General features: G+C 39.1%; 1 protein-coding gene across 1 annotated transcript in view; it reads left to right on the forward strand.

Annotated features, from left to right (window-relative positions):
• The window catches only part of CEP128 (centrosomal protein 128), a 247,937-nt gene that overhangs the window by 68,155 nt on the left and 157,432 nt on the right, over positions 1-22,350 (forward strand). The window contains exons 14-16 of the mRNA XM_040975214.1: positions 5,387-5,737; positions 15,324-15,974; positions 20,452-20,616. Of these exons, the coding sequence (XP_040831148.1) occupies positions 5,387-5,737; positions 15,324-15,974; positions 20,452-20,616 (1,167 nt within the window). The remainder of the gene's footprint in view (positions 1-5,386; positions 5,738-15,323; positions 15,975-20,451; positions 20,617-22,350) is intronic.

Raw genomic sequence — 22,350 nt, forward strand, 5'->3', positions numbered from 1 at the left:
TTATTTTTTTAGACTTTGCTGAAGCTTATTATCATGTTTCATTACAATGTACAAGTCGTTATGTGAAACGTTATGTCCTCATAGGATTTGTGGGGAAATAATTATTTTTTAACCACTAAGATTGAGAAACATATTATTTGAGATTAATGTCCCTTGTGAATCTGTGCTTTATTTGTCAAAAAGAAAATGATAACAGTACATGTAATCAAAATTGCTTTGATAAGGTAGTGCTGAAATGGCAACAGTGCCTGTGCCAGGGCTTCTGCAGTGACCTCTACTGTTGGATGTGTCTGTGGGTCACTCATGAAAATATCAATCTTTTTAAAACATTGTTGGTGATGTGTTTGCTTGGGTTTAAAAAAAAATGATAATCACTTTTAATATGTATTTTATTTTCAACAAATTGCTGCTTAAAAATATTTTAAATACTGTGGTCTCAATGAGTAATGGCTTCATTTAGCTCCCTAGGTATATTACAAGAAGCTGTATTTGCTTGGATTGATCTGAGTTGTTTTATTCAGCAACTGGCCTAAGTTCTCCTGACTGTGAAAAAGCGAGTGGTTATCCTCTCAGCATCAGTTCACAAAACATCTAAATTATACCGCAAGGAAGGAGTTCCACAGGACACGCAAGTGTGTGCCAGGCTGGTGTCCCAGAGGATCTGAGGATAGCATGTCTTAATCATGAAGCTAAGAATTTCAGGTGAAATGCTATTAAATCATTCAGTTCTTTTGTTTATTCAGTGAAGGTAAATTTTAAAAAATATATTTGTTTTTATTGCAAAGGCAGATCAGATTTATGGAGATGAAATACAGAATGATCTTGCATTACTCCCTATATGGCTGCTACAGCCTGAGCTGAGCCAGTTGGAGCCAGGAAGGGTCTGTCATGCAGGTGCAGGGGCCCAAGGCTTTGGGCCATCCTCTACTGCTTTCCCAGGCTGTAACTAGGGAGCTGGATTGGGAAGTAGAGCAAGTGGGATATGCACTGGATCCCATACGTGATCCTGGCTCCTGCAAAGTGAGCATTTAGCCATTGAGCCATTATCCTGGACCCAAAGGTAAGATTTTATATCATTGAGTAGGATTTAATGCTTCCTGGGTTGCTGTCTGCTCCTCCTCCTGCACGTGTTTGGTCATCCACTTCTGTCTTCGGATACTAGGACAAGGAGCAAGCTGTGAACCTCCAAAGCCAGGGGCAAACAGTGACCATTTTCTTCATAAGTTAGCTTCCTTTAGGTAATTTTCCTTGTAGTGATAAAAATCTCACTAGTACAGAGAATGTCTTCATTAACACAAAGGTATAGAATGATACTAGGACAACATAACTTAGATGTGTCTGTGATCTTGCTGGAGAGTAGCAAAAAGCCAAAATTGGCAAAAATCCTTGATTCACTTTTGTATCCTATCTGTCCGGGCTTGCACGCCCCAAGACCAAGCTCAGGGGAGTGCTGAACAGAGCTTTGCACTCTCCAGAAAGTGACTGATGAGCTGTAGGTGGTGATGGGGCTGGCTGCCGTTGAGTCCTACGCTGCAGTGCTGGTGGTGAGGAGCACTGTGCCTTAGATCATGTCCACGGCCGTCACTCAGGGAATGTCGGTACCCTCCATTTTATTCCTAATGTTACATGTATCAATGCGTGTTTATACATCAATGAAGTTATTTTCAAGTGCACTTTCTTTTTTTTATTGGGAGATATACAATTTTATTGTTAAAAGAACTCCCATGTATTTATTTACCATATTGAAGTAGTTTACTTTGATGACTAAAAGGATTCTTTTTTGGTTAAAACAATGAGTCATTAATTCATAATTCTATAGAAAAATGAGTTTGGATGTAAACAGTCAAAGCTTTTACAATTTATGATTTCTATGTGTTTTATTTGCAGACAGAATAGTTTCTTAAGTTTATCCTGTTTCGCATAATTTTTCTTTTCTGCTTTCAAGATGTATTTTTGTTTGAGAAAATATTTTTTAAAGCTTCCCATACTGTTTAGTTTAGTTAACATGAAATAGTATGTAAATACAATTTAGTGATCATTTGGAATCTTTCCAATTTTTTAAAGTACTGAAAGAGAATCTAGCTTCAGCAAATAAGATTTGTAAAGATATTTTTAGCATGGTTTACTACACCTAGCCATTTTCCTTTATAATTTGGGGTTTTTTCCCCCATTTTGTATAATCTTTCTTGTGCTCATCAGTATTTTGATTTTGTCTCTTCTTTCAGGAGGTCACTTTTCAGCAGGTGTTTGTATCTAATCTATTCTCAGAGTCAGTATTAGGGTAATGAATTTGGGTTGTTTCTGATAGTGTACCATGAAATACAGTTACCAGAAGAAATGAACAGAGATGTAGCCAGTGAGATGCTTGTGTGCAGTGGATTGGTTACAAAGCGTTATTACTGTGGAACCCTTGAAAAGAGCTGTTTTATTCATGCCTATGTTTGCAACATCATTTATGGTTCAGTATGTCATTTTTAGCCCTTCAGATAATTGCTGCTTTTCATTGTATTGGCCTTCTAGAAACAGATCACTCTGCTTTGATTTGTGGGGTTTTATATGATAATTACTATAATTAATAAATGTGCTCTTAACAAGAATCCATAGCTACAATATTTAGATGAACTTGTCATTGATACAAAAAATATAAAAACTCTCTCTGGAAATAAAAAGAAATTGTTCTTTATATTCTATAAAATGAGTTGTAATATAAACTTCCACATTTGTAAATGTTAATATCAAGTTGTGTTCATGGTGTCATTCACTTGGTGTATCTGTAACTGGCAGGCTAGCTATTATAAACAGTAAAATAGAAACCTGTTAATTATATTGCATTGGAATTTAGAATGGGCTTTCTTAAATATAATGAAATTCAGTGGAAAACTAATCAAATTGAACAGTGACTTTTTGCTTTTTTTTTTTCAGTGGTTGAATTGAATGAAATAAGCTATATTAAGTATTTGTTCAATCTCTGCCACAGTCTACGTGTTCCATAATTTTCCCTAGTAGTCTTGGGTATTTTATTATTATTGGCAGCTCCTTTTTGTTTAGATCTTAGCTCATACATGACCTCTCTTAGAGAGAGCCTTTTCACTAAGCACAGTGAAGACATGAGGCCCGTCCAGGTGACTTGGTTGTTTCAGTTCTTTGTACTCTTGAATTTGGCTGTTGGTGTGAATATTACCCCCCATGTCTCCAATGAGATTGTTAGTGTATTTGGTGTTGAAGCCACGTCTCATTAATCGTTCTATAAACCATGTACCAACACACAGCAAGTGTATAGCCACTCTCTGAGTATTTGTTGTAAAAACAAAATATTGATTGCTGAGTTTCTCTCTCTCGGTACAGAATCGTTCAATCAGGGCTTGTTGATAAGGCTGCTTTGGGCATATTGGCAAAACTTTGAGAATAAAGACAAAAGGTAAACCACAGTCATTAGGGTTTTCTGATCTCACTTTTGAATTTTCCACACAAACAACTTTGTAGTTCTCAATTTACTATTTTGTTTGGGTGAATGAAGGAGTGACTAATCTTTTCCAGGCTGTGTTGAATTTAACTAATTGAGCGAGTGCCAACTTACTACTTAGAAAAGAAAATGAAATTTGTTTTTGAGGCATCATTTTAATTATTACATTTTCCTTTATGTCCAACATTACTTTAATTGTGGGAGATGATACATTCAGCTTTATTTGAGCCACAGATTATTCTGCTGTTGGGGCCAGAGGAACTTGGCTTTTCATGTGTAGGTGTTGTGGTACAAAATGAATGATAGATGCTACTTATCCAGTTCACATCTTCATCTTCACTTATTTCTTACTTGAAAAACATAGAGAGAGAAAGACAAAAATGAGAGGCAAAGATTTTCCATCCCCTGGTTCGCTACCCAAATGCCTGAACTAGCTGAGGCTGGGGCGAGTCGAATCAGGAGCCCCCACCTCAGTCTGGTTTCCCATGTAGATGGCAGGAACCCTTAAGTACTGGGACCATTACCTGCTGCCTCCAGCATCAATATTTATAGAGGCCTTGGATCTAGGGAAACTGGAATTCAAACTCAGTGCCCTGAAATGGTTTGTGAAATCCCGAGTAGCGTTTTCATTGCTGTCTCAAATGCCTGGCCCCATGTTGGCTTCTTGAGGTCTTTTAATTTGTAGCATAACCTTTCACATTTTTTGTTTTTAAAGAGAGAATTATTTGAAAGGCAAAAAGAGAGAAAGGTAGGAGTAGAGAGAAAGAAACGGGGGTTTGGGGGCGAGCGAGCGAGTGAGCTACTGAGCACTTCTACATGCCTGTAACGGTTTAGCTGCGCCACTTAGAAAGCAGTAACTCAGTCACATGGGTGCCAGGAACCAAGTGTTTCTGTGGTCACCTTTAGTTAGGGTATTCATCAGGATGCAGTTGGAATCTGGCAGCTTGGATATGGAAGGTAGATGTCCAAGTGTTACCTTCAAGCTGTGCCACCCACGCAGTGCTGACATGTGCATGCCCTTGCTCTGTGGCTTGTGTGACATCTTTGTGTTTGGAAAGGAAGGCTCAGTCAAGAGAGACACAGTTTCTGAATTTTTCATATCTTTGCAACATTCGTAAGTTGCTCAGTGTTGATAATATCTTCTTATTTTGGGACTAAAACTAGATATTTCCTGGTTCTCAGTTGAAATATGTGTTAATCACTGATAATTCTGTGTAATTTTCAAGCATATTAGTGACCATTGTCATTTTAGGGAAGCAAAATTTTAAGACTCTTTTCTTGATTATACAAATAGTCCCACCAATTTTTAATTTTTTTATATAAAATCTGTTCAGTATTGATTCATGATAGTCTGAGATAAATGATTCATTAATGACACGGATGTTGTATCTGGAAATAATCCATCTAGAAGTATTTTGTCAGGGGCCTTCTTTATGATCTTTCAGTAATGATGGTTTTTTTGTTGCTACTGATGCTTACTTTATTGTAATAAAATGTCATGTAGTGCCAGCAGGTAGAATGTTGCATATGATTGCTGCTGGTGGTTGCTGATAATCTGACAAGTTTTAGAACACTGCTATGTTGTCAGTTGGACAAGACAATAAGTTCTAATTAAAACAGTGTACTGTGTTTTTCTCAGCACTGCCTTCGTTTTTAGTGATAACTAGTTGGAAATAAATGTTTTTCTTCCCCCTCACTGAATAACAGCCTAAAAGAGGTAATATTGCTGTAAAACATCATTCCCAAATAATGTGATTATAAAATACACAGAAAAGGAGTCATGTTTTCTGAGTTGCTTGCTAATGAAATTTGGTACGGTTGATTTCCATTGCTGTGACATTTGAGCTTGTTGTTTGATGAAATGTTACACACCGCCGTTGACAAGAAAAATTTTCCTAATGTTTCATACGCTTTCCTTCCTAGAATTTAACGCACGAGTTGGAGAGCAGGGAAAAACAGCAGTTGCACATGCTGAATCAGCTCAAGGAGATCCAAAATCACTTTGACACGTGCGAGGCTGAGCGCAAGCGGGCTGACCTCCAGATCGCGGAGCTGACGCAGCACGCCGACGATGCCACCAAGCAGGCCGAGCAGTACCTCGCTGAGCTGCAGCGGTCCGAGGCCCTGAGGGAGGAGGCGGAAAGGCGCAGAGAAGACCTGAAGCTCAAAGCCCAGGAATCCATCAGGCAGTGGAAACTGAAGCATAAGAAACTAGAGCGAGCATTGGAGAAACAGTCTGAAACTCTTGATGACTTGACAGAAAAGAACAATCAGGTATAGATGTCAGATTCCCGGGGAGCAGCTTCCGCTGTCTCTAACATTCGATTCCTCCATTCCTTGAACAAACGCTTGGGTGTCAGGCTGTACATACAGTCTGCCAATTGTCTTTGAAGTGCCTTTGGTTATATCAAGTAAAAAATAATTTATTTTTTAAAGGCTCTTTCAATGGTTTGTCATTCTATGGCTTTTCTCGAATTATCCCTTTAAATGAATCATACGCTCTCCTTCTTCAGCTCTATGTCCCCATAAATCGACCTAAGCATTGATATCCTAATATTCAAATGGAAGAAAATCACTTTCTCATCATCTACCATAATATCACAGTTACATCTTATTTGTTTTTTAAAAGCCTTATTTTTAAATCTTATTTGATTATATATATTTCAGAGTAGGTATTAATGAGATAGAAGCACTTAAAAAAATGCAATAGTTGTTACTGGTCTATTTTTCCTGCAACAAATATAATAGGCTTAGTTAAATGAGCGATATTAACTAGCTCTCTCCGTAGTGCTACCAGATCATAAGCCTCTTCAAATCTGTTTTTATGCTTTTTGAGTAGTAACAAAAAGCATTTTACTGATCCTTGCATGCATGTCACATGAACTTTTCTCGTGTATCTTCAGTTATTTTGGATGGATTTTATGCTCCTATGTAGTTCTTAGCTGTATCTGTGGGTTGAATTAAGCCCAGGTGGTCTATAAGATAGTAAGCAGGAGAGTCATGATTGGTTTGCGTGATGTTTCATCTTGGTGTATCATTTGCGCTTTGTCATTTGTCACTTGTGAAGAACTCGAACATTACAGAAGACTATAATCATTTTGATAAGTTGATTTTCTTTCAAAAGAAAAGAAAATATAATGCAGTTATATTTTTAAAATCAATTGTCATCACTTTAGGAGTGACAGATACTTATTGTACATGAGCTGTCGTGTAAAAGATGCTTTGCCTTTTACGAGGAATTTCTCAGACAGAAAACGGAAGCGGTGGTTACTGCTCACTGTGGGTAGGTTTTCCTTTTCTTATTTTAAATAATTGTTTTTTTTTACATGGTAAAATGAAGCTTTTTTATTAAGAATATAGACAAGTGTTATAAACAGTAATCGAGTAGAAAGATGACACTTTGCCTACATAGGGCAAGTTTTAAAATAATTATGGATCTCTAAAATCCAGTAGTATAACATTCTTATCAATTAGTTTGATATGGGTGTTGAAGTTTGACAAACTCTGGAAATATTGATACATACAGGTATTTTTGTTTTGATTTTTTTTGTTTTTTGATTGTTTCAATCCGTTTTTGAATTTTAGCTCCCCAAATATAAGGGCATACTGTATTTTTCTGTCTGGTTTATTTCATTCAGCATTATGTCTTCCAGTTGCATTCATTTTGCTGCATATGATAAAATTTTATTCTTTTTTTTCTAGCTGAATAATATTTCATTATGTGTATGCACATTTTTGGTATCCATTCATCCGATGATATACAAATGCCTTGGTTGATTTCATGTTTTGGATATTGTCAACACTGCTGATGTAAACATGGTGGTGCAGATGGATAGCTGTTTGACGCAACGTATTCGTGTCTTAGTATAGGCACAGAATACCACAGTGGTGGGATTGCTGGATCATGTGGCAAGTCTTTCTTTTGAAGAAATCCCCGCACTGTTTTCTAGTGCGGCTGCGATAATTCACATTTCCACCCAGTGTATAGATGTTCCCCTCTCTCCACGTCCTCGTTTGGACTTTCGTCACCCTCACAGTGGTTTGGTAATATTTCGTTGTGGTTTGGATTTGCATTTCTTGGTGACTCTTTTCTCTAAAGCTTCTTTAAAAGGTGAGGCGATCACAGATACATGATGGGCGTGCTCAGAGTGGGCTCGGTCAGAGGGGAAAGGCAGGAGAGGGAAATGTTTTTGCCTTCTCTTTCCATGTCCATGAGAAGGAAGAGATAGCCCCTCCATGTTGACAGTTTGTGTGGTAGGGGAGTGGTTTCATGATGTGGTAGCAGGTGCCTGGTGAGGGAAGCATATCCTGAGGGGAGGGTGATTCTATCGATAGGGAGGATTTCCGACCCTTAATCTAAGGGTCGCTGAAGAGTGAATCACATCTTTCATAGTTACTCCCTGCTGCTTAGGAGTAGAGGGCTGGCCTTTCCTGGGTTCAGAACCCTCTGTGTCATCTAATGGCTCCCTCTCCCGAGCTGGAGAACTCTATTCAGTGCCACTGGCTAGGTGTCCCACATCTTCATCATCACTCTGAAATGCCGTTGGCTTCTTTGCACAGGAGTGTAGTGTGTGGACCTAGGAGTCCAAAGCATGCACACACCTACTGAGATCGGAGATCCTGATGTGTCTGAGGCCGTCATGCTGCTTGTCCATGCCAAAAGCCACTGGCGGGCCTCCTTGCACAGAGGATGCTATTGTGTGGCCCATGGAGCCCCTGTGGACCGACTCCTTAGGGTCCCTGCCTGACTCACTGAGTCTTGGCTCTCATGTGTGCTGGCAGGAGCCTGGCCTGGGGAGGCCCTGTAGATTTCTGTCAGGCCTGACTACCCTCAGCGCTGGTACTCACATATGCCCTTGGAATGGCTTGCGGGGAGCTGTTTAGACCTTGTTTTTGGCACATCTGAAGCTGCAGCTCCCATGTGTGCTGGGAGTTTCAGCAGCCTGGCTTGGGGAGGCTTGTAGCACTGCTTCTCCGGGTGCCCCTTCCAGTCCTGTCAGCAGCCCTGGCTTTTGAGTATTCCTGTGAGTGTAGCAGCCTGGCCCAGGGTGACCTGGGATTGCATCTCTGTCCACATTGAAAGCTTGCCCAAGGACCTTGGCAAGCAGGTGGCAGCTGACTGCTCCCCACTGCCCCATCCATGGAGGTTTAATATTAAAGAATAGGAACCTATTCACAGTTGGTATGAACCAGGCCCAGCATGCCAGTCAGCTATTGGCTTTTCTCCCAGTCGTGTAACACTTGCCTAGGTACAAGGCAATCTAGACAGTTTCCATGCAACTGGGGTGACTGGTGGGTGTTGAGCACTTCTTTTTTTCCTTTTCCATGTATTTGTCGGCCAGGTGGTATGCTTTCTGTTTTAATCCATTTGATAAACACTGACTGGCTGGTTGCCCTGAGGAAAAATATATATCGGACTTGACTGTGAACTGATTGGATAACTGGAAATTGCTGTACCTTTTTTTTCTTGAGTCAGCTTGGGCTGGCAACTGGTTGAGTGAGGCTGCCTTTAAGGGAGTTAGCTGCAAAGCAGGGTGGTTTGAGGATACTGATTGAGAATGTTCTAGGGACTTTCCTTAATTAGAAGAAATACGGAAGGATCTGTGTCATCAGACGGTATCCTAATCCACGGTGTGCTGAGAGTTTTCTAGATGAAATTTTCAGAATATTAAACTTGTTAAACAATCATTTCTCAGAATACTTTTGATGTAATTACTTTTATCTCTTAGCATTGCTAATGATAAGTAACGAAGTAGTTTTAAAGTGATTGCTACAGTTGGGATACTATCACATTATCACCGCAGGCGTTGTAATTTCTCCTTTTAAAAGCTTTTAAAATTAATACAGTGCATCACAGAGCAGTGGTTAATCAAGGAAGAAGGGATAGCAAATGTTTCACTGCAAATTCAAGTGTCCAGTAAATCTGTGGATATACATGATAAATAATGTTGCGAAAAGAGCATTTAAAAAAAATCTTGAATATTATTACCTCTAAGGAATATTGAATTTTTAACAAAAACACAATGCTCCGTAAGGCAATAGTATTACAGTTAACATTTTTAAAAGGACTAATTACCTGCAGAAGTGACTTTGGGATTTATTTGGAAGTATATATTAAAATAAGTCTTGGCTTAGTTAAGATACCTGCTGCCTGTATTGGAGCACCTGAGAGGGAAGCGTGGCTGTTCCTGTCTCCAGCATCCTCTCATCCAGGTTGCTGAGCTCCCCCTACCCATGCGGGAGATGTTTGTGGGCCTTTGTGAACTAGCTAACGTGGGTATGCGCCCTGGCTCTATTTCTCTCACTTTAAAATAAACGATTACATAATTTAAAAAAGTCAAAATGTATGTCCTTTGTATTTGCAAAATGTTTTTGTACATCCATTTTTCTTTTTCTATTACAATCTGGTATCTTCTTTAATATTACGTTAAATATTGCTTATTTAATATATCTTCCTAAAATACATATTAAGAGGCCAAAGCTTTCATTCTCCTCCAAATTGCTGATTTGTGCCTTTCTCTTGAGGTACATATATTTGTGATATCTTGGTAAACTACCAGATATGTTATACAAAGTTAATTAGTTACTGAATGATATGTAATATTAGATGATTATCATATTACAGGTGAAATAATTATATTACATAGTTCATAGTATGTTTGACATAATTTTATAGCAGCAGGAAAAAATAAAAAAATCATATTCTATACTTTCTGAAATGATAATTCATGGATATTTACATAGAGAATCGTGATGTACATTACCGATGTGTAGAAGAACACGTCATTGGAAAGTTGCAAAGCTGCCACTGATAAAGGATAACATTTCAATGTGCTGTCCGACCGTTCTGCATGCGTTTTGATTGCTTCCCAGCGCTCTCATGTTCTTTTCTAGGATTGATAATGGTAGTGCTTCCTGGGTCTTTCTTCTTTTTTCTTAATCTTCTGAATTGTTGGAGTAATTGGCTTGCCTAAGTGTTAGCTTTTTCCTTGGTAACATTTGACTTCAAGACCCTTCAATTGCCGTCTTTTCATTCTGTGTATTTCCCTCCCACTGAGAAAACAGCTACCTGTATCGTGCGCTTGCGAACTGGAAATTTCAATGGCTTCGAGTAGGAGGGCCCAGTGCTGAAGTGCTCCACCAGTGGAATGTGTATGTAATGCTAGTATATTGCAATTCAGAAAAGCTACTGGACTGACCTGTTAGGAAAATCCATCTATAAATAGATTTTTTTTTTAAGGGTTCACTACCATCTATGTTTTAGTTAGATTTAAGAGAATCCTTACATAGCTTGGGTCAGGCCTCAGGCCTTGAAGCATTTGTCTGTTGTTCCCATAAACATCAAGGTTTAAGGCATTATGACCCTTAGGATTTTGCATAATTTTATTCGTGCTCTTTTTCTATTATTATCCCTTTTGCTTTCTTTTCCTTGCAAGCTGAGCTTGCCAGTTTAGAACTTTTTTTTTCCTGTTCTTCCTTACTGATGGTCATCCAGCACCCTTCCAAAGTCCTTAAGGATTTTGATGTTGTGTAATTCCTGCCATTGTGTTTAGTGACTTTAGATTTCAAGGCAGCAATCCATTGAGCTTTGTGTCCTTGCAGTTCATACTAATTTTCTGTTTATGATGACCTTCAAATGACTGCTTCGGCCAATTTCTGTGGTTGATACTTGAATTCATGTGTTGTACTATGCTCAAACCCTCAGTTCTAATATCTGTCCTGTTCTTTCAAGGCCATTTTATTTGCTTTTTTCCTTTTTTTAAACCAGTAACAATTGGTTAATGGATTTTGATTTTCCTACGTTCCTTTGGTTGCCCAGCCATTTCCTGGATTCAGTTTTTCCTATCAGATTGTGCTTTATTAAAAACTACTTTGATAGTGCTGCTGCTGCGAGTTGCAGGCTAATCCTCCACCTGTGGCACCAGCAGCTCAGATGGGTGTTGGTTTAGCTCCCTCATCTGCCTTGGGAAAGCAGTGGAGGATGGCTCAAGTCCTTGGGCACTGCCCCCGTGTGGGACTCCTACCTGGAACAACCTCCTGCTTCCTGGCTTTTGATTCACTTAGCTCTGGCTGTCACAGCCATTTGGGGAGTGAACTCGCTCTCTTTGTCTTTCGCTTCCCCTCTCTAACTCTGACATTCAAGTCTGAGTGTTACAGCTGGAATGACTGAGGCGCTCTTGTTATTACCATTCTGAGAATAAAGGCAAGAGGTAGGTAGGTATTGCTTGGCAAACTGCGGAGGTGGAGGTTTGATATATTGTCTGGATCTGTTCTGCCTGAAGTGGTAAGACATTTCCTTGTCATTTAAGTCAGTCTGAAGTTTTGTCTGTCAGCAGAAGAAATGCAGGTTGTTATAAAGTTAAATTGTGAGAGGACTGGTGCCACTGACAGCAAAGGCAGTTTCCTCTCTATACACTGGTTCGTGTTCTGGCTGCTCCCTGACAGATCCAGCTCCCTAATAATAGCTTGGAAAGTGGTGGAAGATGACCCAGGTGTTTAGGTCCTTACAGTTATGTTGGAGACCTGGATGAATCATTTGGCTTCTGGATTTGACCTTGTTCAACCCTGTTGCAGCAACCTGCAGTGGCCCAGAGTCTGGAGAAATCTCTCTCTCTCTCTCTGTCTCTCTAGCTGTGACCATCAAATAAATAAATACATGTTGAAAGTTGATATTCTAGGAGTTAGGAACTCTGACTTTAACAATCCCTTCAATTATAGGATTAACTGAATTTGAGTGCAGAAGTGGGATGAGGGATGAGTATGATCCTACCCTTGTGAAGGGAAAGTCGAAAATCCTTGCTATGCGGTTGGAAGCCTTTGGTTATAGTGTAAGTACCCTTTGTAGGGCAGGTTTCGATGATGCATATTCTTTTTACTGTGGAAGCATTTCATTTTTAACGATGAAGGAAAGCTTTGCTGGATATATTATCCTGGGCCAATAACTTTTTGCTTTCAGAATCTGGAATATGTTCCTCCATTCTCTTCTGGCCTGTAGTTTCCTGTGAGAGGTCTCCTATAAATTTAACTGACATTCCTTTATATGTCAATTGGTTTTTTTTTCTACGTGGACATTTAAGGATCTTTTACTTATGTTCAGTTGAAGAAAGCTTGATTATCATGTGTCGTGTTAAAGACCATTTTTGGTCAAACCTGCTGGGTGCTCTGTGCCCCTCCTGGATGTTGTTTCCCAATTCTTTCTCCAGATCTGGGAAATTTTCCCTTGTTATTTCATTAATTACATTTGTAAACCCAGCTTCTCTTTCTTCACCTTCTGGGACTCCTGTAACTCCTATATTTGACATTTATAGTGTCTTTCAGTTCTTGAATACTTTTTTCTTTAGCTTGCCCCAGCTTTGCTTCCAGGTTTCCCTCCCTCCTCCTGGTGACAGGAAAAACCTTTCAATTCTGAGATCCTTTCTTCTGCTTCCTTCGTTCTATTTTGGAGACTCTCCACTGTACTTTTAATTTGCTTCACTGTATTCTTCATTTCTGATATATCAGCTTTCATTTGACTCATTTCCTGTGTGACAAGTTCCTCAAATTTATTGAACTCTTGTATTATGTGCTTCCCGTTGTTGATAGGAAGTTTTATAAGAGGTGTTTTGAATTCTGTATCCCCATTTTCTCAATGTCTTTCTCAGTTAACTCTGAGATTGGCAAAGGGTTTTTCTCCTTTGCAGGGGAGTCTTCAGAAATATTCATTGTGTTTTTGTCTCTTCTTTTGCTCTTGTTCATTGTACTTCTAGTTATCAGATTCTTCTCTTTGGGGTAGGTGTCTAAGCTGTGTCCCCCACAGGTCTACAATTCAATTTTACTTATTGTGATTAGTTCGTTGTTTGCAGTCACTTGTGCCACTCCCTCCAGCAAGTTCCTGGTCTGGGTTCTTATTTTAGACTTCCACCAAGGTCTCTGTAGCCCCAGCTGCTGGCTCACCAGTCTCCACAGCCTGTGATACTGTGCTGAGGCTGCACTGTTGCCTGTACAGCTCCTCCCTCGTGTTCTTATAGCCACACTTGCTGCATTTGGTTTCGTCTTTTCTGATGAGTTGAGTAGAATCCTTGGAACCTGTCATAACTTCCATGATCATATTGGCCAAGTTGATTTTAAGAAGTTTATCTGATGGTCTTAAGTCAATCATATGACCCTTAAAACAGAATTGTTCCTCCCACCCCCGGCTGTTAAGAGCAGGGGAAGTCAGACTGAAGCAGTAGCAGGATTCATTGTGTTTATGCTGCCTTTGAAGGTGGCACAGTGTCTGGTGCCTCCTGGAGGCTCAGCATAACATCCTCCCAAAACCTGGTGAGGAAATAGAGACCCAAGCCCTTATACCACATGAGTGAACTTGAAAGTGGAGTCTACTCCCAAGCTTCCATGTAAAGTTTTGTGGTAGTTGATAACTTAGTTTTGGTATTCGGTGACCCTTGCTTAATACCCCGACTGTCCTTTTGACTCTCCTAAAAGAGCGGAGTGATACATGAATATTGTTCTAACTAACCAACGTTCTTGGAGAATTTTCATCATTTTTTTCTGATTTATATTCATTGAAAGGTAAGCGTATTTCTCTGTGCTCTAGAGTACCTCTATATCAGGGAAATTGCTGGGCCAGCTTAATTCTTGTTTATGTAGTCTTTAAGATACATCTCTTCGATGCTTCCTCCTTGAACTTCAATTTCACCCCACAATTTGTTTTTCCTTTTATGTTAATGTTTGTCACAACCCTATAAACGTCCTGTTATTATTCGTTATGATGGTAAATTGTTTCCGTAACATTACATGGTTGGAGTGAGAATCAAGTTCAGTTCTCTTTGTTCCAAACTTGGCAGCTTAATGAAATGCTTTTACTATTTCTCATTTATTTGGTGCTGTTTCTTCTGACTTGCCAAAATTAAGAAGAACTTGAGGAAACTTTGTGTAGAGTGGTTAACTGATTACATTTTATCGTACATTGTTTCACACTGAGGTATACTACGAAAGTATAGAAATGCATCAGAAATATTCGCATTTTAATTCATTATTTCCAATTCTGAGAGCAGGTTTGGTGCCTTTCTGTTTTTCCCCAAATGGGGAACATGGGAGCCTGAAGACGGGGTGGCATTAGTAAGCAGGCACAGATAGACCATGTCCTTGTTACCGGTTTTGAAGAGAGGAAGAATCGTGGCTCCCTCGAGTGTCCACATGTCCATTTGCGGTGACTGATGGGGTGGAGGGCTGATTCAGGGGTCTGAGGGTTAGTGATCGGCTCTGTCCTTCAGTGTGATTGCTAAGCCTTACAGCTGGCAGAGGTTGCTGGACGTCTTGTCCCTTGGCTTTTCTCTGGAATGCCTTCCAAGCCTCCCCTTAATCTTCAGCAAATGCTACTTGTTACCTTCAGTCCTCTGTTTTGCATATTTCTGTATCTACTGTTGACATTTTAAAAAATAGGTTATTTTATTATAACCTTTCTTAGATCGTATTTGCATACTTCTCATTTTTTCCCAAGTCTGTTTTGCATTTTCTCCTGGTAGTTGTTTCATTAGAATGAACGTAACTGTTACTTTTGGTAGTGTATTATTGCAACTTCTGATAAATGTTCTTTTTCTTTTCTCCATTTCTCTGCTTTATTTTATATGAGTTTTAAATAATTTTTAAAAGTTCTGGTTGATGTAAGTTTTGATAAAAATGTGAAATGTATTTCAGTATGGTACTCTATTTTAGTAACTATTTACCCCTCCTTTTTATTTTCAAGATAATAGTCATTCAAAAATGAAAAAATGCAAAGCATTGTTTAAATTTTTTTTGGCTCAGTAGGTTGAGCTTCTATTATCTGGCACTTTTGGGGGGAATCTAGTAATAATGTTTCTTCATGTTTTTAATCTGATAGATTCTGAAAGAAAAGGAGGAATTGAAAAGCCAGCTTTATACAGCATTACAACAAATAGAGAATCTGAGAAAGGAGTTGAATGATGTCATAAGCAAGCGCGCCCTTCAAGAGGAGGAGCTTCACTCCAAGGAAAAGAAGTTAAGTGACGCTGAATCTCATCAGGCTGAACTGGAGCTGGAAGTCAAGAATTCGCTAGAGAACACCCATAGATTAGAAAGTGAATTGAAAAAACACAGTAAGATTCAAAGCCAGATGAAAGCTGAGAAAGCCCACCTGGAGGAAGAAATCAGTGAGCTGAGGAAGAGCCAGGCTCAGGACAAGGCCAGACTCCTTGAGATGCAAGAGTCCATCAAGGACTTGAGTGCCATTCGAGCAGATCTTGCTAACAAGTTGGCCGAGGAAGAGCGAGCCAAGAGAGCGGCGCTCAAGGACCTTGCTGACCTTACCACACAGGCCAAGTGCAAGGATGAAGAAACAGCTACGGTCATCACACAGTTAAAGCTAGAACGGGATGTTCACCAGAGGGAGCTGGAGGATCTCACAGCCTCACTGCAGAGTGTGAAAACGAAGCACGAGCAAAATATCCAGGAGCTGATGAAGCACTTTAAGAAAGAAAAGACCGAAGCGGAGCATCACATTAGGACACTAAAGGTACCTGCACCGAGTTCTCCTGATGATGCTCAAGGCGTTTTTTTTTTTTTTTTTCCGGTGGCTCATGAAGTTAATAAAGCGTAAATATTTAGAGATGATTTCTGTATTCCCAGGCACTGTAGGGAAGATAAAACCCACAATAATGAGGTTTCCTCATGCCTGTTGGGCCAGGTAGAGTTATCGCAGCACCTATTTCAGAACACGGAAACCGTTTAAAAAGAAAGTTAGCTATTTGGGGAGATCAGGAAAGGTAGAGTAAGTTGTTGATTCATTCAACATTTATTTTCTCCTAAAATATAAAGAGGCAAAGACTTGTTAAGGCCATAACAACCCAAACCACAGTTCCTTGTTAGTGTTGTAACTAAGGTATCAGCTTATGGGCTGTGCAAATTGGAGCCTTTTCAGATGCTGCATAAATGCCTCCCGGAGATCTGGTTTTGGGGAATCTTTCTAAGGTGCTGCCATTGTGTAATAGGATCATTTTGTACTGTGATTCCCAGCGGTGCAGCAGATCCACCCGTACCCTGCTTTGTTTTCCCCATAGCATTCAGCATAGCATATAGGCTCTGTGTGAAAACTTAATTTTTATCTTTGTTAAAATGAAAATCCCATAAGAACTGAGCTTTGAATGCACTGCGTTTATAGTGAATGTATTTTGTTTCTAGCTGTATCCCAAGTACTTAGAGCAGTTTCTTAAACTCAACAGCTAAATGTTGCATAGGAGATTGAGTGGGCGAATCTTAATGCTCATTTATAATTACTTTTGGCAAAAGTTTTTGAAATGTAGCTGTTACCTTAAGAGTATTTATGATGCACAGTAGAAATATATTGGGAAAAACGAAATTTGTAGATACTGTAGTTATTTTATAAGTTGTTTCCTAATCTTTTATTTCCTGTGGTAGTGTTGAATGTGGGGGAACATCCTAATACTTGGAGGCCCAGTGAATTCTTCACCTCTTTTACGGATCCACAAAATTTCAATAAAGCTCAGCTCGTTGGAATAAGGCTCGATTGCAGTTGATCCAAATCTCTCTCCTGTTTGCATTGTGCTGTATTGATATCTCTGGTGCGGCACACGTAGGTTGCCTTGTGCTTCTGTTGGTTGTCTGTTTTTAAAGGAGGAATGAGAATTGTGTCTTAGCCATTTTTATATCCCTGCTTCTTAGAGTAGTTAGCAAAATGTTCTACACTTACATAACTGGCTCCCTGGCTATTGGGTTGAAATATTTAAATAGCTGGAAATGAAAAGACTTGCTCTGTGATCTGTTCAGTTTGAAATTTTCCATGTAATGTGGAAAATTGATTTTTTTTTAATGTTTTCTTTAAGAAGATTTTTGAATCAATTATAGCAGATGACAATAAAGGCTTCCTAAATGAACTGTGTGTCAAAAATTAGGACTTTCTCATACTTTTTTGAATCTTCTGAAATCTTAGGTCTCTTTTTTTAGTTGGAAGAACTGGAGTCTAAGAAGTGAAGTGTGGCTATTCTAAGTGGCCCGGCAGCGGCACACAGATGCCAGCAGCAGAAGAGCTTAAGGAAGAATCAGAGTTTGGGACAGCACAGTTGTTTGCTTTGAAAGCAAATAAATTACCCTTTGTCTCAATCTCATGCTACTTCATTGCTATATTCCTATATTTTTACTTTATTTTAGGATTTATTTGTTTTTATTGCAAAGTCAGATATGCAGAGAGGAGGAGAGACAGAGAGGAAGATCTTCCCGTCCTATGATTTACTTCCCAAGTGACCGCATGAGCCGGTGCTGTGCCGATCCAAAGCCAGGAGCCAGGAGTCTCTCCCAGGTCTCCCACATGGGTGCAGGGTCCCAAGGCTTTGGTCCATCCTTGACTGCTTTCCCAGGCCACAAGCAGGAAGCTGGATGGAAAGCAGGGCTGCTGGGATTAGAACCGGCGTCCATATGAGATCCTGGTGCATTCAAGGTGCGGACTTTAGTTGCTAGGCCACTACAGCAGGCCCAATATATTCTTATATTTTTACTTTTTATATTCATTGAAAGTTAACAGTGTTCCTCCTCAGATTTAGTATACTTAAGTATACACAATCAGGCTCTTGATAAGTAGCTTTGTATATGTGTCAGCTTTACCAGGAGTTCATTACTTTCTCTAAGTTTTGGTTCATCATATATATATATATGTGTGTGTGCGTGTGTATGTGTATGTCTGATTAATAGACATATTTATGTGCATGCACACACAAATACTTTGATCTGTTGGTTCATTCATCTAAATTCATCTAAAGCTCACAACATCCTGAAGCCAAAAGTTCTGTCTGGGTCTCCCCGATGGGTGAGAAGGCCCTGAGAAACGAATCCTTTTTCCACTATCCTCTCAGATATATTCAGAGGAAGCTGGCTTGGCGTCAGAGTAGCGAGTAGGACTTGAATAAGCACTCTGAAATGGGATGCCATTGTCCCTATGGCAGCTTAACTGGCTGCACCACAAGGTGAGCTTTCCCGTGTACACTTTGCCCTGTACAAACTGAGTATCTATTTTTGCCATCTAGCATCAATGTTCTCCTACCTTAAAGTATTGCAATGGCCTCCTGTAACTGCTAATATTTTCTGAATATGCTACTATTACCTCACTGTAATTTCAATAATTTTGTAGAGCACCTCTTACAGGAATCGGAGTTGGGGGGTTGGAATCATGTACTATTTTTCAATTGCTGGCTACACGATCTTGGCCAAATTACTTGCCCTTTTGATGATTCGTCAATTCTATAGGAGAAGGAATATCTTGTTGCTAATGCAACATAAATTTGTAGTCCTGAACATAAAATGTGACTAATAAATATTGCAGGAATAACTCAGTTTTTTGGGTGAAACTTAGTGAATGTTGAGCTAATACATGTATAAGAGTAGGCCTCCTGGTAGAAACACATCTCTGACCCGTAGGCCGTATTTACTGGTGTAGAGCTTCCCATCCTGGCTGAATTTAGGATGTCAAATGAGACCCTCTAGAGGAAAGAACTTGGTAAGAGATGAACATCACCAACTCTTGAGATTCTCTGAGCTGCAGCCAGCCATCTGATGACCACGTGAGGAAATCTTATTTACCTGAGCTTTCGCTGGGATAGAAAAGTGAAAGAATTCCGGTGAAAACAGTGTAATTGGCCAGTTATCCTGATGAAAGGCTTTATTTTGTAAATTTATTTTGGGGCTGTGAATACAAGATTGCTCATAAAATCAGTTCCTTTGTTCGTTCTAAATGGTATCAGCTCTTAGGTGAGTTTTATGGGGTAAATGAAATAAAAAATTGTCTTGAACTGACAGAATATCCTTTGTGTAGGAAACTTTCCGATAATTGTGGTCCTACGTTAGCAGTTTAACAAGCGTAATAAACTTAGAAGTAAAAGAAGCAGATGTATTTTAGGCATAAACATGTATATCATAATGAGATTGTGTGTAGTTTCTTAGATGGTTCATAATTGTGGGCAGTTGACACTGTAAGTTGCCTCTGGGTGATGTTTACAAACCTTATGATATTGTGCTTTTTGGAGGCCATATGTCAGAGCGGTCGAATGCATAAATGGCTGAGAGTTTTTGGGCTCAATTTCTGATTCTGCATTTTCCCATTATAAACCTTTGGGCAAGTTGTTAGTTTCTCTTTGTTTCTGTTTCACAAAAGAGGCAGTCAAGCAATAATGATGCCTTTGTTTTCAAGTTTTTATGAAGATAAGATAAAGAGAATCTGAATATCTAGAGGTCTTACATGGTGCCTGACCCAAAGTCTTTGCATTGCCGTTGTCCTCAGAAATGTCTGTAAGCTGACATCTCAATTCGAATCTTATCTACATAACAGATTATTCTAATGTTCATTTTTGCAAACCCCTTTCCAATTTTATTTCATATAAGTTGATAAATATTATTTCATGATATTGAAACAAGTCACTGGTAAACTCTTTGATAGTAAGTTGCTAGTTGCTTGGCTGGTAAAATCTATACTCTTATCTCAGCAAAAATGATCTCAGTAATTACATTATATAAAATGCTCCTAATTTATTGCTTAAAATTGAGGTAGCAGAGGAAATTTCCTCCCTGCGTGGAAGAGGACGTTGCTCAGTCAGCAATACCCTCTCACTGTTTTTCCTTGTGGGAGTGCTTCTCCAATAATTCAGTCCCCTTTTAGTGGAATCGCTATCTCTCTGGATTGCCGCAATGCGTGGTTACTACATTAACCAAGCACTCCTCATTCAGTGCCGTCAGGTGGATCCTTGTATTTGTCCCTTTGACCTTTTGTATCTGTTACCTTTGCTTCTAGTCCAGTACTGGTCACTTAGTAATTCTTGCTAAGTGCTCATCAGTGCTTCAATAAATGAACGTTTATTGGTGTTTCGCTTATTTTTTTATGTAATACTCTTAGGTAGCTAAAAGCTGGACTCTTTCACCATTGATGAAGGGTATAATTTGCTTGGTGTAATTTGTGGTCATTGCATTTTTTCTTTTTTACTTTTCCTCAGGCCGAAAGTCTAGAAGATAAGAATATAGCTAAAGCCCATCGTTGTCAGCTGGAGAAGCTGAAGTCACAGTGTGAGAGGCTGACAGAGGAACTAAGCCAGAATGAAAATGAGAATAAGAAATTGAAGCTAAAATATCAATGTTTGAAGGATCAACTAGAAGAGAAGGTAAACATTTTATTCTAATTTAAAAGACTTCGGTTTGTTTGTTCTTTTAGGGCATAATTGTAGTCTTAGAAAAAATGGTAATTTATTAGAATACTGTGAATTTTACTCTTTCAGGCAATTTGTTACTTTTGAATGCTTTTAAAGCTTCTTCTGTGTCTTAAATAGGAATCTAGAGGCATGGTGGGAAAGAAAGGAATGATGTTTTATGGAGGAATTTAATCCACTCATTTAATTCTTATAACTCTTTCAGTTAGTGTCTTACTCTGTGTTGTGTAACATACAGAGTGACTTAAAAGCATTAGAAGTGTATTTCTCATGGTTTTAGAGCTTGATGAGTTCAAGGTCAGGATGTTAGAAGAATCAGAGTCGGTGGTGCCCATTTTCAGGTTCATAGATGATACCTTTCAGAAGGGGCCAGGGAACTCTCTGGGGTCTGCTTAATAATGACATTCAGCTCATTGCCAAGGGTACCATCTGAATATGCCAGTCATCTGCTACTGTTACTACACTGGGGATTAGGGGATGAGGTGTCAACATTTGAGTTCTGGATGGACAGAAACATTCTATAGCAGATTTAAAAAGAAAATTCCTGGAATTTATGAAGAAATGAAGATCAACATGAGATTGTTAACGTGCCAGTGTTCATTATGTGCTAACTATTGTAATTTTTAATCCTCAGATTAGTTTTGTGTTTAATTGAAATGATTATGCTCATCTTAGTGATGGCAAAGTGAGGGTTCAGAAGGTTGTAATTTTGATACTTCCCCACCCAGCTCACTGTCTTCTTTTAACATTTTGAGTGATTGCCATATATCATGTGATGGGTAGAGTACTGGAAATTTTTAGAACTCGCTACTTTGGAGATTCTTTTGTGACAAAAAGTCATCTAAGAATTGAATATATTCTGTTTAAATTTTCTTTGTGTGTTTTGTACTAATTTCCTAAAAGGATTTGCAAGGGGATGTGACGCAAGTCAGGAGTAAAAACAAGTAGAAAAGTAGGGACAGAAAGGGTCGGGCAGTACAGATAAGGTCCCAGTGACTGCTGGCTTTGTTCAGTGTTGGAGTCTATGGTGAGGGAACTGTTAAGAAATGGTGTGTTACAGAAGTGATAATAGCCTTCTAGAATACCTTGCTTATGTTTGCTGTTTTGTTCATGAAGCTTAACACACACTTACATATGAATAAAGCCTCTGCCAGTTTTTAAATCTAAGGAAATGAAATACAGGTTGATGTGTGGCTTACGTTGCTGTATGTTCGTCCATAGTGACAATAGCTGTAACTTTGTTTTCGTGTCATGGTTTGTTGTGATTGTGTGTAATATAATGTGTATGTTTCCACGATGAAATTTCTGTAGAGATAATGAGTTTTCCAACTTTTCCATAAGTCAATTTTAGCTGAAAGATTTCATTAATGTTTTAGATTTCCATATCTGCATTGAAGAAATGGTTCCAAATTATGATACATTGAAATTAATATTTTCTTTGCTTTACCTGAAATCATTTGGTCCCTGATTCTGTTTGTGATGTTCCAGATGTTTGTGTTACCACACATTCAGATAGGTGCAGAATTCACCTTAGATCAGTTTGAAGATTTCATCATTTTATTGTACTGCTATGTGTTACGTATCTTTGTGGCAGTCCTTGTGCAGGATCCTGAGAATGAAATAGAGCTAGGACACAGATCTGCCATCAGTCAGCACAGTCACTTTAGCTTGCTCTCAAAACTGGAGGAG

Source organism: Ochotona curzoniae, unplaced genomic scaffold, assembly GCF_017591425.1.
Source record: "Ochotona curzoniae isolate NIBS_2020 unplaced genomic scaffold, NIBS_Ocur_1.0 contig_2688, whole genome shotgun sequence".
Lineage (NCBI taxonomy): Eukaryota > Metazoa > Chordata > Mammalia > Lagomorpha > Ochotonidae > Ochotona > Ochotona curzoniae.